The following is a 12,339-nucleotide window of genomic DNA, read 5'->3' as shown; positions in this document are numbered from 1 at the left end:
GGGGCATCAAACACTGAACAGATGGTAGAGACCTGAGAGTGAGCTGACTTTTATCCGGAAAGCCCTTTCTTTCCCACCTACCTACTCTAAGAACACCATGAATGCTTTGTCCATTTGTTGTACATAAAGTAGACCTATTTTTCCAAATAAAAGTATCTCCATATTTCTCTCTGACTTTTAGGGAGCAGGAACTGATGAGAATTGCCTCATTGAAATATTAGCTTCAAGAACAAATGGGGAGATTTTCCAGATGCGAGAAGCCTACTGTTTACGTAAGGAAATGCATAAATATGTATACATTGTGCGCATATACAAGCATGCTTTTCAACTAACACATACAAGTATTCCATTTCATGTATTTATTTTTCACATACTTTTAAGGCACTGTCCTGGTTTATTTCTCTGTTGCTGGGGTAAAACATGACCAAAGCAAGAAGAAAGGGGCAGTTTATTTGACCTGTGTGTTACAGTCCATCGCTGATGGGAGTCAGAACAGAAACTCAAATGGAAACCTGAGGCAGGAACCGAAGCAGAAAAAAGAAAGAAACACTTCTTCCTGGCTTTCTCCCCCTGCCTTGCTCAGCGACCTTTCTTGTCCAGCTCGAGCCATAATAGGAATCACCTTCCTACTTCAATTAGCAAACAAGAAAATTCCACTACAGACAGGCCTACATACCAGGCTAAAGGAACCAATGCTTTATGTGATGTTCCATCTTCCCAGATATGTCAAGATGACAACCAAGATGACAGGCACTCTTACATTTGTAACATGATTCACTGAAGTAAAATAAAGGTTTTCAGTAGCTCGGGAGTCAGTAGAAGGAAGGATGGAGAGGTGGAGAGGTTGACGAACTGCTTCACTGTCCCAGTTGTATTGGAGAAATAAGATCTGATAGTCTGCTTCACAGTACAGTGAAGAGAAGTAATAATAATAGTTTGTATGCCAATGTAGCCAACACAGAGGAGTGGCTATATCAAATAGGAATGATATGTGGCAGATAGCATTACACAATGTATGCATAGGTTGAAACATTATATTGTGCCATATAAATATATACAATTATGACCAATCAGAATACTAAATTATGAAAGACAACAAAATGAACCAATATGACTCATTCAAAACCCATTGGTTCAATAAATGAAACTGATGGTTATGACCCTGAAAAGGAAAAAATTCCCCAGAAAAATCAAGCAAATGTTATTACACTTTTTTCTCAAGTGTAATAACAAATATCTATGAGGCAGATGCGTTCAGATAACAGGAACTGCTCAGCATCTTGATTCAGGGGAGTGTTGTCCTTTACCCAAGAGACACCTTGAGAATAAACAATCTACAACAAACGGTTACCATCACTCAACAAATATCTTTTTACTTTATGTAAATGTTACTGTCCCAACAAGTTACCTCAAAATCAAACTTTTTCTTTCCTTCTTTCTTTCTTTCTTTCTTTCTTTCTTTCTTTATTTATTTATTTATTTATTTATTTATTTATTTTGGCTTTTTAAGACAGGGTTTCTCTGTGTAGCCCTGGCTGTCCTGGAGCTCACTCTGTAGACGAGGTTGGCCACAAACTCAGAAATCTGCCTGCCTCTGCCTCCCCAAGTGCTGGAATTAAAGGTGTGAAGTTTTTTTTAATTTTAAACTTTTTCACTTTTTAAAATAAAAATATGATTATTTTCATATTAAAAATTTTGTAATGCATTAATTTCCATTCCAACTGTGTATTGTGAGCATTGAGCGGTTCTCACAGTCACCTCTTATGCGTCTGAACAAAAATGAAAGTTTTTCTAAGTGGAATGAAAATTTTTCTCTCAGATCATTGCAGTGAGACAGATGGAGCACTTAGAAAAATAGTTAGCCTAGCCATAAGCCTACCGCATGAAATTACTAACCCTAATCTATAGGATGAGAGGCTGCGAAGTGATTCCCAGCGTTCCTTTTCACTCAAATTTATGTTTAGTAAACCATACCTAGGTTGATATTATTAGCATGAGGGAATCTTTAACACAGTGTGTGATTTTTAAAAAAGCCAGCTGACTGACGGCTTCCTCATACTTAACATTCAATAGTACTAGCTATGTAAAGCCCATTGATATAAGGTTCTGTATTAAGTCACATTTTTAACATGGATATTTTATTGCCCAGAGTACAGCAATAACCTTCAAGAGGACATTTATTCAGAGACCTCAGGACACTTCAGAGATACTCTCATGAACTTGGTCCAGGTATGACATTGCAAAATCATACCATTTTATACTCTTTATAAAGTATAGACATTTCATTCTTACTAAATAGAACAGAAAGTCCAGGTCTATTATTGTTGTATACATTCTATGTAATAAAATTTAACATCAGCCAAGTTTGAGTCCCTTAATCTAAAACTTGACTTAAGTATGGCTATGTACCATCTCTATGTGTGTATTTGCATGGATGTTGTATCTGCATGTATATCTGTGCACCACATGCATGCCTGGTGCCAGCAGGCACAAGAAGAAGGCATGATGCTCCTGGAAACTGGGTTACAGATAGTTATGACCAAGCACATGAGTGCTAGGAATTGAACCAAGGCCTTTGGGAAGAACAACCCTTGCTCGGAACCACCAATCTATCTCTCCAAGCCTGTATTGCACCTTTTAAATGACTAGATGAGTTGAAGACATATAAAATTTCCTAGGCAGCTACTCTGTGCTTAGTGTTGTGTGGTGTGTTAATTTCTCATCGGCTGCAACAAAATCATATAATACAAATATTCTTATAAGTGATTTACAAATAAACAAGCAAATAATCAAAAATACATATATACTATTTTTGATTATTATATATATAATATATAATATACTAGTATATATATATACATATATATATATATATACTAGTCAAGAACATGCATTCCAGCAGCATAAAAAAAAATGTGTATCAAGATGTATGTGTGTGTGTGTGTGTGTGTGTGTGTGTGTGTGCCCCCGTGCGTGCGCATGAGTGCCACAACTGTCCAAAGAGCCAGTACATTGAAATGCTAAATTGAATTAGATCCTATTGTATTTCACTTCCAACAAAAGATTTCAGTGCTGCTTGTATAAGTTCCACTATACTATATATTACCAAAGAAGAACCTTATTTCTAATTAAAGTTATATTTTGTCATTTATCTTCTTATTCTATAATGACTAAATGGTATGTAATCATTTCTATCCAATTAACATTTCTCAAAAACATTCCACATATTAGCATTGTAATAACAGTAATATTTTAAAGATAATTACCTTTTAGTTTATGTCTGCATTTGAATGTTCCTGTCATCCTATTGAGGAAAGGCATTCAGGAATTCAAGTAGAATCAGTGATCTGAATTTAAATAATAAAAGTACAAAATCTCACAGGTTCAGAAGACATCTTAAAGGTCATTTTTAATTTGATAAAGTGTGCATTGCAGTGTGCATGTTTTTATATTAATATGTATCTTATAGTATGTGAGATCTGGTGTGTGTATGTGTGTGTGTGTTTGTGTGTGTGTGTGTTATGGAGTGTGTGTTTTGCGGTGTGTGTCTAAAGTAAAGTAATGATTTCTAAATCTATAAAACTTTCCTTTACATATCAAAAACATGACCCTGTAATTAGCAAAACAAATTTGCTAAAGTCATAGAAACAAAATAATGCACTAACAATCATAGAGTTTCATTCATGATAATGTGCAGTGAAGAAGAGAATTATGCTCTTGAAGGCAGATGCACAAAGAAGTGTCCTTTGCAGTATAGGACAGAAAAGAATACAAAAAGGAAGAGGAGTGAGAGACATACATTTTATTTGGAGATTAATATAATTAACTCATTTCTACTTTCTCTTTCTTCTCTCTAAACCCTCCAATATACCCTCCTTGTTTATTGTCAAATTCATGGCCTCCTTTTCATTAATTGTGTGTGTGTGTGTGTGTGTGTGTGTGTGTGTGGAGGGGGTGTATGTATTCCTAAGTATACATCCAGATCGGACTGTATAATGTTACTTGTATCTGTGTTTTCCCAGAGCTAAAGACATAGAGAAGAGCACACCATTTGGCTTCCCAGAGCCACATTCTTTCTGTAGAATCAACAGATAAAAATACAGTGTTACACTTCGTATATTCTTTCTTTGACCTGAAAATCTCTTTTGTCAATTACTAGATTTTCCTTCCTGGGTTTTTCTATTAAAATTTATTTATGGGGGTAGCACATATTTCCCATCCTACCAGTGTAAAGGTCGGGGTAAAACTCGTGGAAGCTGCTTCTCTCCTTCTGCCATGTGGGTACCACTGGTCAAAATCATGCCATCAAGTTTAGCAACAAATGCCTTTCTTTACCCATGGAGCCATTCCAACTAGCTCCCTGAGTTGCTTTTAACCTGTGTATTTCTCTGGTTCCTTTTAAACTGCATTGTTGTAGACAGCACATCACTGCGGCCATTTCCCCTTGTCTTTCCTGTGAAGGACTACCATGGAATGTACCTTCCTTGAGAGCTCAATTTTGACAAATATAAAAGGCCCAATCGTTTACTCAAAAACTGAATAGGTCCCTCTGTTTTGAACATAGGTTTCTGACCTCTTTAAAAATAAACACTTCTAAGTACTTGGAAGGATGACCTGCCCGCTCAGTTAGATTCATGCACAATTGCACATGCTCTGACCTTTCTGCGATGTAAGCTGTAAAGGACTTGTTTTTGAATCCTTGCATCCCCTTTATGCTTCTTTGTTTCACACTTACAAGGTTCTTAAACATTGAAGTGAGCCCATTGTTACTACAAGGCTGAGTTGTAACGTTTTCACTTTCAAGCACTCTGCAACTTTCAAGTCACTTAGCTTGGCACCTACAAGGACCTTCTGCCTTCTAAGCTAACGGGAACTTAAAGGCATAGGACAAGTTCCATTTCTCAAGGTCCCATGAAGGTGAGGACAGCTGATGATGAGAGAGCTTATGTCTCAGGGGCTCCGTCTCCTTACATCTTCTTATCTCCACATTAATTATGTCACTTCGTTCTCCAGAATCAACAACACAGTGAAGGGTCATTCTTGGAAGGTTTGGGGCTGTTTTATAAAGGCTGTAATTTTTTTTCTCTCAAATTTCATTGGTTAAATCTAAGTCAAACCTGCCCTATTTAAAATCAGGAGTGGCCGAACGTGCTGTCACATTTATGTTTCAAAGAGGTTAAAATAAGCTTGGTGATCATCTATAGTGAACATTAAAACAAAAAAAGTATTTAATTTTCTTTTATCAACACTATTGCTACTTCTACTACTACTGTATTGTGATGTGGGGCCAATGCTCCAGGCATGTGTATGGAGGTCAGAGTGCAACTGTGTGCAGTTATTTCTCTCCTTTCATCTTTAATTGGGCCCCAGGGATTCAATTTGGGGCATCAGGCTTGCACAGCAAGCTCCTGTGCACACTGAGCTACTCTGAGAGCCCTCCTCTCCACTTATCTGCCAAATGGATTCTATTACTCCATTTCTCACCCCTGGCTCACTTCCTGGCTTTCTCCCCCTGCCTTGCTCAGCGACCTTTCTTGTCCAGCTCGAGCCACAATAGGAATCACCTTCCTACTTCAATTAGCAAACAAGAAAATTCCACTACAGATAGGCCCACATACCAGGCTAAAGGAACCAATGCTTTATGTGATGTTCCATCTTCCCAGATATGTCAAGATGACAACCAAGATGACAGACCCTGAGGACTATTTATTGTTACTTCATGTTTCTCTTTTCTTATTGTCAGTTTTTCAGCTAAGACTACAGACAGTTTGAGAGAGAGCAAAAGAAGAACAGTTAATAAAAGTACAAATTATAATCAGGCATATGGATGACTATACCATGATGATATCATTACTTCATCTACTTGCCTAATTTTTTCATTAAAGAGAAAAAAACAAGAAAATAGAGAAACACTTTTTTGTAAACTGCTAATGAAGCTAGATATTACTGACTTCACACTGAGGAAGACTATTAATGACCAATTAGATTCTCTCAGATTTCTCCATTTACAAAAGTGAAGCATATTGTCCAGCCTCAGTATAAAAACTTCCTCATTGTCTTGTTATATTTTGCTTTGTCCTGTTTGGCTACTGTCTCTTGGAGGTCTGTTCTTTTCTGAAGAGGAAATGGAGGAAGAGTGGATCTGGGGGAAAGGAGGCTGGAAGGAGTAAAGGGAGTAGAAGCTGTGCTTTGGATGTACTGCAGGAGAAACTAATCTATTTTTAATAAAAATAAAAGAGGCATATTACCCAGCAAAACTATTGACCCATTAGTTAAACTAAAATCTGCATTTTAAGAAATCAAGAACACATTTTACTATATGTGGTATTGGTTTGGTTTGGAGTGCTTGTTGTGAATACACAGCTCATAAAACTGCCCCTATCTCTGACCTTAATTAGTCAAGACCTGGAATGATAATTTTAACTTCTAGTAACATATAAAATGAAGAATGGACTGCAGTTTATCATTGCCCAAATTAAGACCTCTGATTACAGTGACACAGTGATAATATTACTTTGATTTGAAATGCAAGGGTTTTTTGTATCAGAAAATAATTACACAATGTTTTTCAGATATTTACTCCATATTATGTCAATAGCTCATTTCTGAACTTCACGTTTCATATTTACTACATTTATCTCATGCCTGTATGCCAGAGCACACATGTGGAACTGGGGAGAGCTTCTTATAAAAGTCTGTTGTCTCCTTCCACCATGGAGGCTCTAGGTGACCTGGCCTGCAGGTCACGTTATTCGGGGGAACGAGGAGGGTCACAACCTGTGAATAAAGAATGGGCGAGAGAGACGACAGGACTCAAGGAAGCATTGCTTGTCAAGAGCCGTTTACTTAGTGCAGCCGATCATATTTAAGGCAAAAAATCTGGGAGGGGGAGAGGAAGGAGGGAGATGGAAGTTTACAAGATCTTCTGGGGTTGAGCTCCGGTGTGACAGGTGGGGAGCGGGTGGATGACAGGTGGGGAGGGGGTGGATTTCCATGAATGTTCTTTTCCCAGGGACAAGCCGGATCCTTGTGATTGTCAGACAGGATGTTAATCTCAGGGTTCACATCCTTGTGATTGTCAGGCAGGATGTTAATCTCCGGGTTCTCAATTAGCTGGGGCAGGATATTTATCTCAGGGCTCTCATGGTTCCCAACACTAGGGATCAAACTCAGATCATCAGGCATGTAGGCAAGCACTTGAATCTTCTTGCTGGCCATCATGAGGTTAATTTTAATTAAAACATTATCTAACTTTAGGACTGTCTCTTTTTTTAAGTAATGATGCTTCATAATGTAAATTAACACAGTTTCCATTCAGAGAATCTTCAATACTATTATACTTTAATAGTATTATAGTTGAGCAAGAAGAAAAAAATATTGTCTGTGCCTGCCTGCCTTCCTGTCAATGTGTTTTTCTGGCTGGCTGGCTACTCTATCTATTTATTTATGTATCTATGTATCTATGTATCTATGTATCTATGTATCTATGTATCTATGTATCATCTATCTATCTATCTACCATCTTTTATCTACCTATCATCTCTTTGTCTACCATCAATCTATTCTCCTTTTTGTGTATTTGTAAGGCCTAAGGCATGTTTTTGTCACTGGATTTCACCTAACATAAATTGAGAAGATAAAGTATTAATTTTTAAGTTTGATAATTATAGTCTGAACATTCTCTCTCTCTCTCTCCCTCTCTCTCTCTCTCTCTCTCTCTGTCTGTCTCTATCTATCTATCTATCTATCTATCTATCTATCTATCTATCTATCTATCTATCCCTCTCTCTTTGTGTGTGGGTATAACCCTGAGGTAACATGGAGTATAGTAAAACTTTCAACAGAATAAAATGAAGGTGAATTGGAACTTAGATTTTGCAGGAAGCAAGAAAAGCTTACTTAATTTATCACTTTACCAAAATGCATTTGCTTCTTTTTATTTTACTTGTTTATTTTCCTTAGCACTCTGTACAAACAGTGTTTATTTAATATTACATGCTCACATAGTTTCACAGTACATTATCTGCAAAATGCTAAACACAAAAAATAAAATAATGCATATTTCATGGGGATTAGTGAACGCCTAATAGAAAATTGAGAAAACAAATTCTGCTAATACAGATTTAATATAGTCTCATTTATTTATAGTGCTTTTGAAGCACAGAAGTTCTATGTTTATTCAGAATGGTTATTGAACTATATGATTTTATAGACTTCTGATTTCCATATTCAGTAACTACTTTCTTGGGTTCCCTGATTTATAATTTATTATTTCCAAAACAGTCATTTGAGAACTTGAGAGTTGATCAGGTCTCTGGGCCATTGTGAGCTGATAGTCTCTAAGCTGGAGAATACTACAATTTAGATTGATCTCATCTATCCTTGCCTTTACCACACTCAAATAGGTATCATGCTCTCTCTGTCTCTGTTTGTTTCTCTTTCCTTCTCTTTCAGACATACATGCTCATGTATTTGCACACAGACTCACTCACAAACACACAGACACACACATGCCAAAAAAGATGGCTAGGTGATAGATAGAAGATAGATAGATGGATGAATAGATAGATAGATAGATATCATACATACATACATGCATGCATACATAGGTAGACAGACACACACACACAAAGAGACAGACAGACAGACAGACAGACAGACAATTATTTTTTCCTCTTCCTCTACAGTTATATATCCTTGGATTTATCACTTGACCTTTTTGAGAGTCAGACTGCTGCTCAACAAATTAATGAATATGAGCTAATTCTTTTAGTTCTTCTGCAATATTCTATTACCCTTCAGTTGTAGCAATCATGTCATCTGGTCCCATGTCCACCCCCACTTCTAAAATCAAAGGAAGGCTATTTTATATATTTCATTCTGTAAACATCATTAGAATTCGAACATACCCCTTTTTGGCATTATAGTGAAGATGGGGAATTAGAACATGGGAGATTTAAGGTGAGCTACAAAGAAGGAAAATCACTGCTATGATTTCTGGGAGGGAAACCTCATACTTAGTCTGCACAGAACTTTCTGCAAAGAAACAACTAAGGAGGAACACACTCCCCTTGAAACCTGATGCCAGTAATTAAGCTGGCCCACCACACTTCCTGCATGCTTTCATCACACTAGATTTGTGGAGGGTCTAATTATCTGTCAAATAAAGAAGGATTAGTCTCTTGGAGATTAATTAATCAACATGTGCAAATTACATTGTGAACAAGTGCTTTCTCAAAGAGAAAGAAGGGGAGCTAGCAGATTAAATACTCCAGTCTCCCTCCTCGTCCTGGCTGTCAGGGTTCTCCTGAGGGTCCTTTCTGAAATCTGTACAGTAAGGCATGCAGAGCATCACTAGAGCATCACTGCTACCATCCTGCTTTCCGTAATTGTCTGGAGTCAGTTTATCTGCTCAAGTATTTTCAGATAGTTTTCCTTGACTTTAATGTCTGTCATGTTGATCTTTCCCCTTACTCATATACTCTACTCACGCACAGATGGACACCACTGCAAGTTAAACATGCAAGATTATCATCACCTTTCTAAGCAAAAGCTCAGATAAATAGGAAGGCAGAAAAATCTCTAAGCAGTCCTCACAATTTTCACACATGCAGGAGTTTACTTAGCTGCATAGTTAAACATCATACTTCAAAGATCCAAAAAAATAAAAATAAAAGTCTTACATCCAAAAAAGGATTGTTTTCTTTCCCCATGAGAAGTTCTACAATGCTCACAGTGTCAAATATGATTTCTGACAATTGGGAATCATCCATAAACAGAAAAAAATCTCTAGGTCTTATGAAATTCACATCTTAAAAAAGTAAATTATAAGCTGGACAGTGGTGGCACAAGCCTTTAATCCCAGCACTTGGGAGGCAGAGGCAGGCGGATTTCTGAGTTCGAGGCCAGCCTGGTCTCTACAGAGTGAGTTCCAGGACAGCCAGGGCTATACAGAGAAACCCTGTCTCAAAAAACAAAACAACAAAAAAAAAGTAAATTATACTATAAGACACTAATGAATAGGGAAAGTGATGAAAATGAAACCAATCAGGATCTGGGAGACAGGAATTGTAGGCCTGAGCAGAGTGGGTAAGGTAAAAGAAACAAGTGCTAAGGATCAGTCAAACCCTGTAGCCTATATAAACATGGAATTTATTCTGAGTAGCTTGAGGGTTAGATAAACATTATGTGGGTCTTTGAATTGATGACTACTATGATTTATACTTTATGGCATTTACAATAAGTTCTATATTTAAGAAAATACAATATATAAATAAATGTATATAAATAATATAATATAACATAATATATTAATATGATATAAATATATAAATAATAAAATATATAAATCTATAAATAACAATTCACAAATAAAACTATGGAGACAAGCACAGAACCACAAGCCTACATGAAGCCAGTCTCAGCAGAAACCTAGGATATAATGTTAACTGTGAGCCATGTGGCAGCACAGTAACAATCAAGAGTGCTCCCAGATGAGTCTGGGGACAGTGTTTGTGTTAGCTACTGGGGAATTTTATATAAAATATGGAAGAAAATAAAAAGAATCAAGTATGACTCGGGTTTTACTCTGAGCAATAAGCATGGAGTGGCCATCTACAGAGAGGTGGAAAGCTGGAAGGGGTAGGCCAGAAGCTGCTTGTTGAGTGTGTGGAATTGTACACATAGAAAAGGGGCCATAGAGAGAGAATGAGTTAGCCAATGGAATAGATATACATAATACAAAATTCTGTAATGGATTCCTGCTAGACAACAAAACAGACAGAATCTAAGCTCTTATCAATAGCAGAGAGTAGAAGATTAGAAAGAGTAAAGGCAGACAAGAATGCATGGCACTATAGCAAGGAGATTCAACACATTAAGGGATTGAATATTAAGAGGTACCAGTTCCCAAGACTGGAGAGTTTTCAAAGAAACAGAAGCAAAGAAATGAAGATTACATAAAGCCAAGTAATTAAGCCCTGTGAGAAAAAAAATGATGAACTTACACCAAAACCTGCAGGAAAATCAAATAAGATAAAAACTAAGTTACTATGATAAGCTTATCAAATAAATAGTATGCATTCACAGAAGATATAATGCTTCTATTATTTTCACTTATTTTTTGGTAAATTAAAATCATTACAGATAATTGGAAAGGGAGCCCAAGGATATTGTTTGTAAAGAATGACTTCTGGTGTGGCAACTAGATCCCATAGCAAGTAAAATCATTGATATCTAGTAATTGTCCTTCTTTAACTCTCAGACCTAGGACAATTGATTTAACAACTCTAAGTCCATTCATTGTTATCTCCAAAATAAGAGGAAGAGACATAAGACCTCTAGGGATCTTGTACTGCAACATGTTTATGACTTAAAGATAAAATACCTGTAATCTCACTAGCCAGTAAAGTCACTTTCATTCTTTAGATGTTGTCTTCTACTCCTAAATTTTCAGGGCTACAAATTTAGTCATAAGAAAATGTGAATTTATTTCTCTATGTAAATCAAACTTTCCTAGATGGGTTTAGGTTTGTGTTAGCAAAAAGAACTTACAAATTGTTTAATTTAATATGGTAAATTAATCCACACAATACTTTGAACAGTCAAAATGTATGAGTATATATTCAATTTTTTGATACTTTTATACTTTTGATACTTTTATTGGGAATCTCATGATTCTTGCCATCATCTCTTCTCTCTAAGATGCTACTGGGTGAATGTATATATCACTTATAGGATGTCTTAGCAAAGGACAGTGATGGTGTCCTTCAACAGCAAAGATCTGCATTCTTGATTCTTGCCATCATCTCTTCTCTCTAAGATGCTACTGGGTGGATGTATATATCACTTATAGGATGTCTTAGCAAAGGACAGTGACGGTGTCCTTCAACAGCAAAGACCTGCATCCTTGATGGTCTTGACTATAAGATTACACGTGTTGGAAACACTGAATAGATAATGTAGTAAACTTGTAGTATCCATGATATATGTGGATAATTCTCAGTATTAACTCTGCATATGTACAACTAGTTAATTAATGATGCTTTCTCTGTCTCTGTTTGGTCAGAGATAAGTTAATAAGCATCACCTTTACCTTCTTGGGATCTGAAGAATCCCCCCCAACATCTAGCCTTGTCTCCCATGCAGTTCTAGTTAATATGATCTCCCTATACCCTTTGTCCTTGTAATGTCTGCATAATGATGATAAATAAATAGCATCCTCATTCAAGCTTCAGTACCAGTTCCTCAGCCAAAGTGCAAGCTCCTCTAATCAGAATCAGGTAAGAAAACTGAGGTCCTATTCCTGCTATGTAGGAATTGAGACAAGTTCAGGACAAC

The 12,339-nt window shown here is 36.6% G+C and overlaps 1 protein-coding gene across 2 annotated transcripts in view; it reads left to right on the top strand.

Annotated features, from left to right (window-relative positions):
- The window catches only part of Anxa10 (annexin A10), a 65,132-nt gene that overhangs the window by 44,637 nt on the left and 8,156 nt on the right, over positions 1-12,339 (top strand). Inside the window, exons 5-6 of one of the 2 annotated variants that reach the window (XM_031342916.1) lie at positions 182-272; positions 2,150-2,229. In XM_031342916.1, the coding sequence (XP_031198776.1) occupies positions 182-272; positions 2,150-2,229 (171 nt within the window). Of the gene's footprint in view, positions 1-181; positions 293-2,149; positions 2,230-12,339 lie in introns of both variants that reach the window. The other variant, XM_031342917.1, reaches the window with a different exon arrangement.

The sequence above is a fragment of the Mastomys coucha genome, unplaced genomic scaffold (genome assembly GCF_008632895.1).
Source record: "Mastomys coucha isolate ucsf_1 unplaced genomic scaffold, UCSF_Mcou_1 pScaffold22, whole genome shotgun sequence".
Lineage (NCBI taxonomy): Eukaryota > Metazoa > Chordata > Mammalia > Rodentia > Muridae > Mastomys > Mastomys coucha.
Note: the sequence above shows the minus strand (reverse complement) of the source record. Positions and strands in the feature narration are given on the sequence as shown.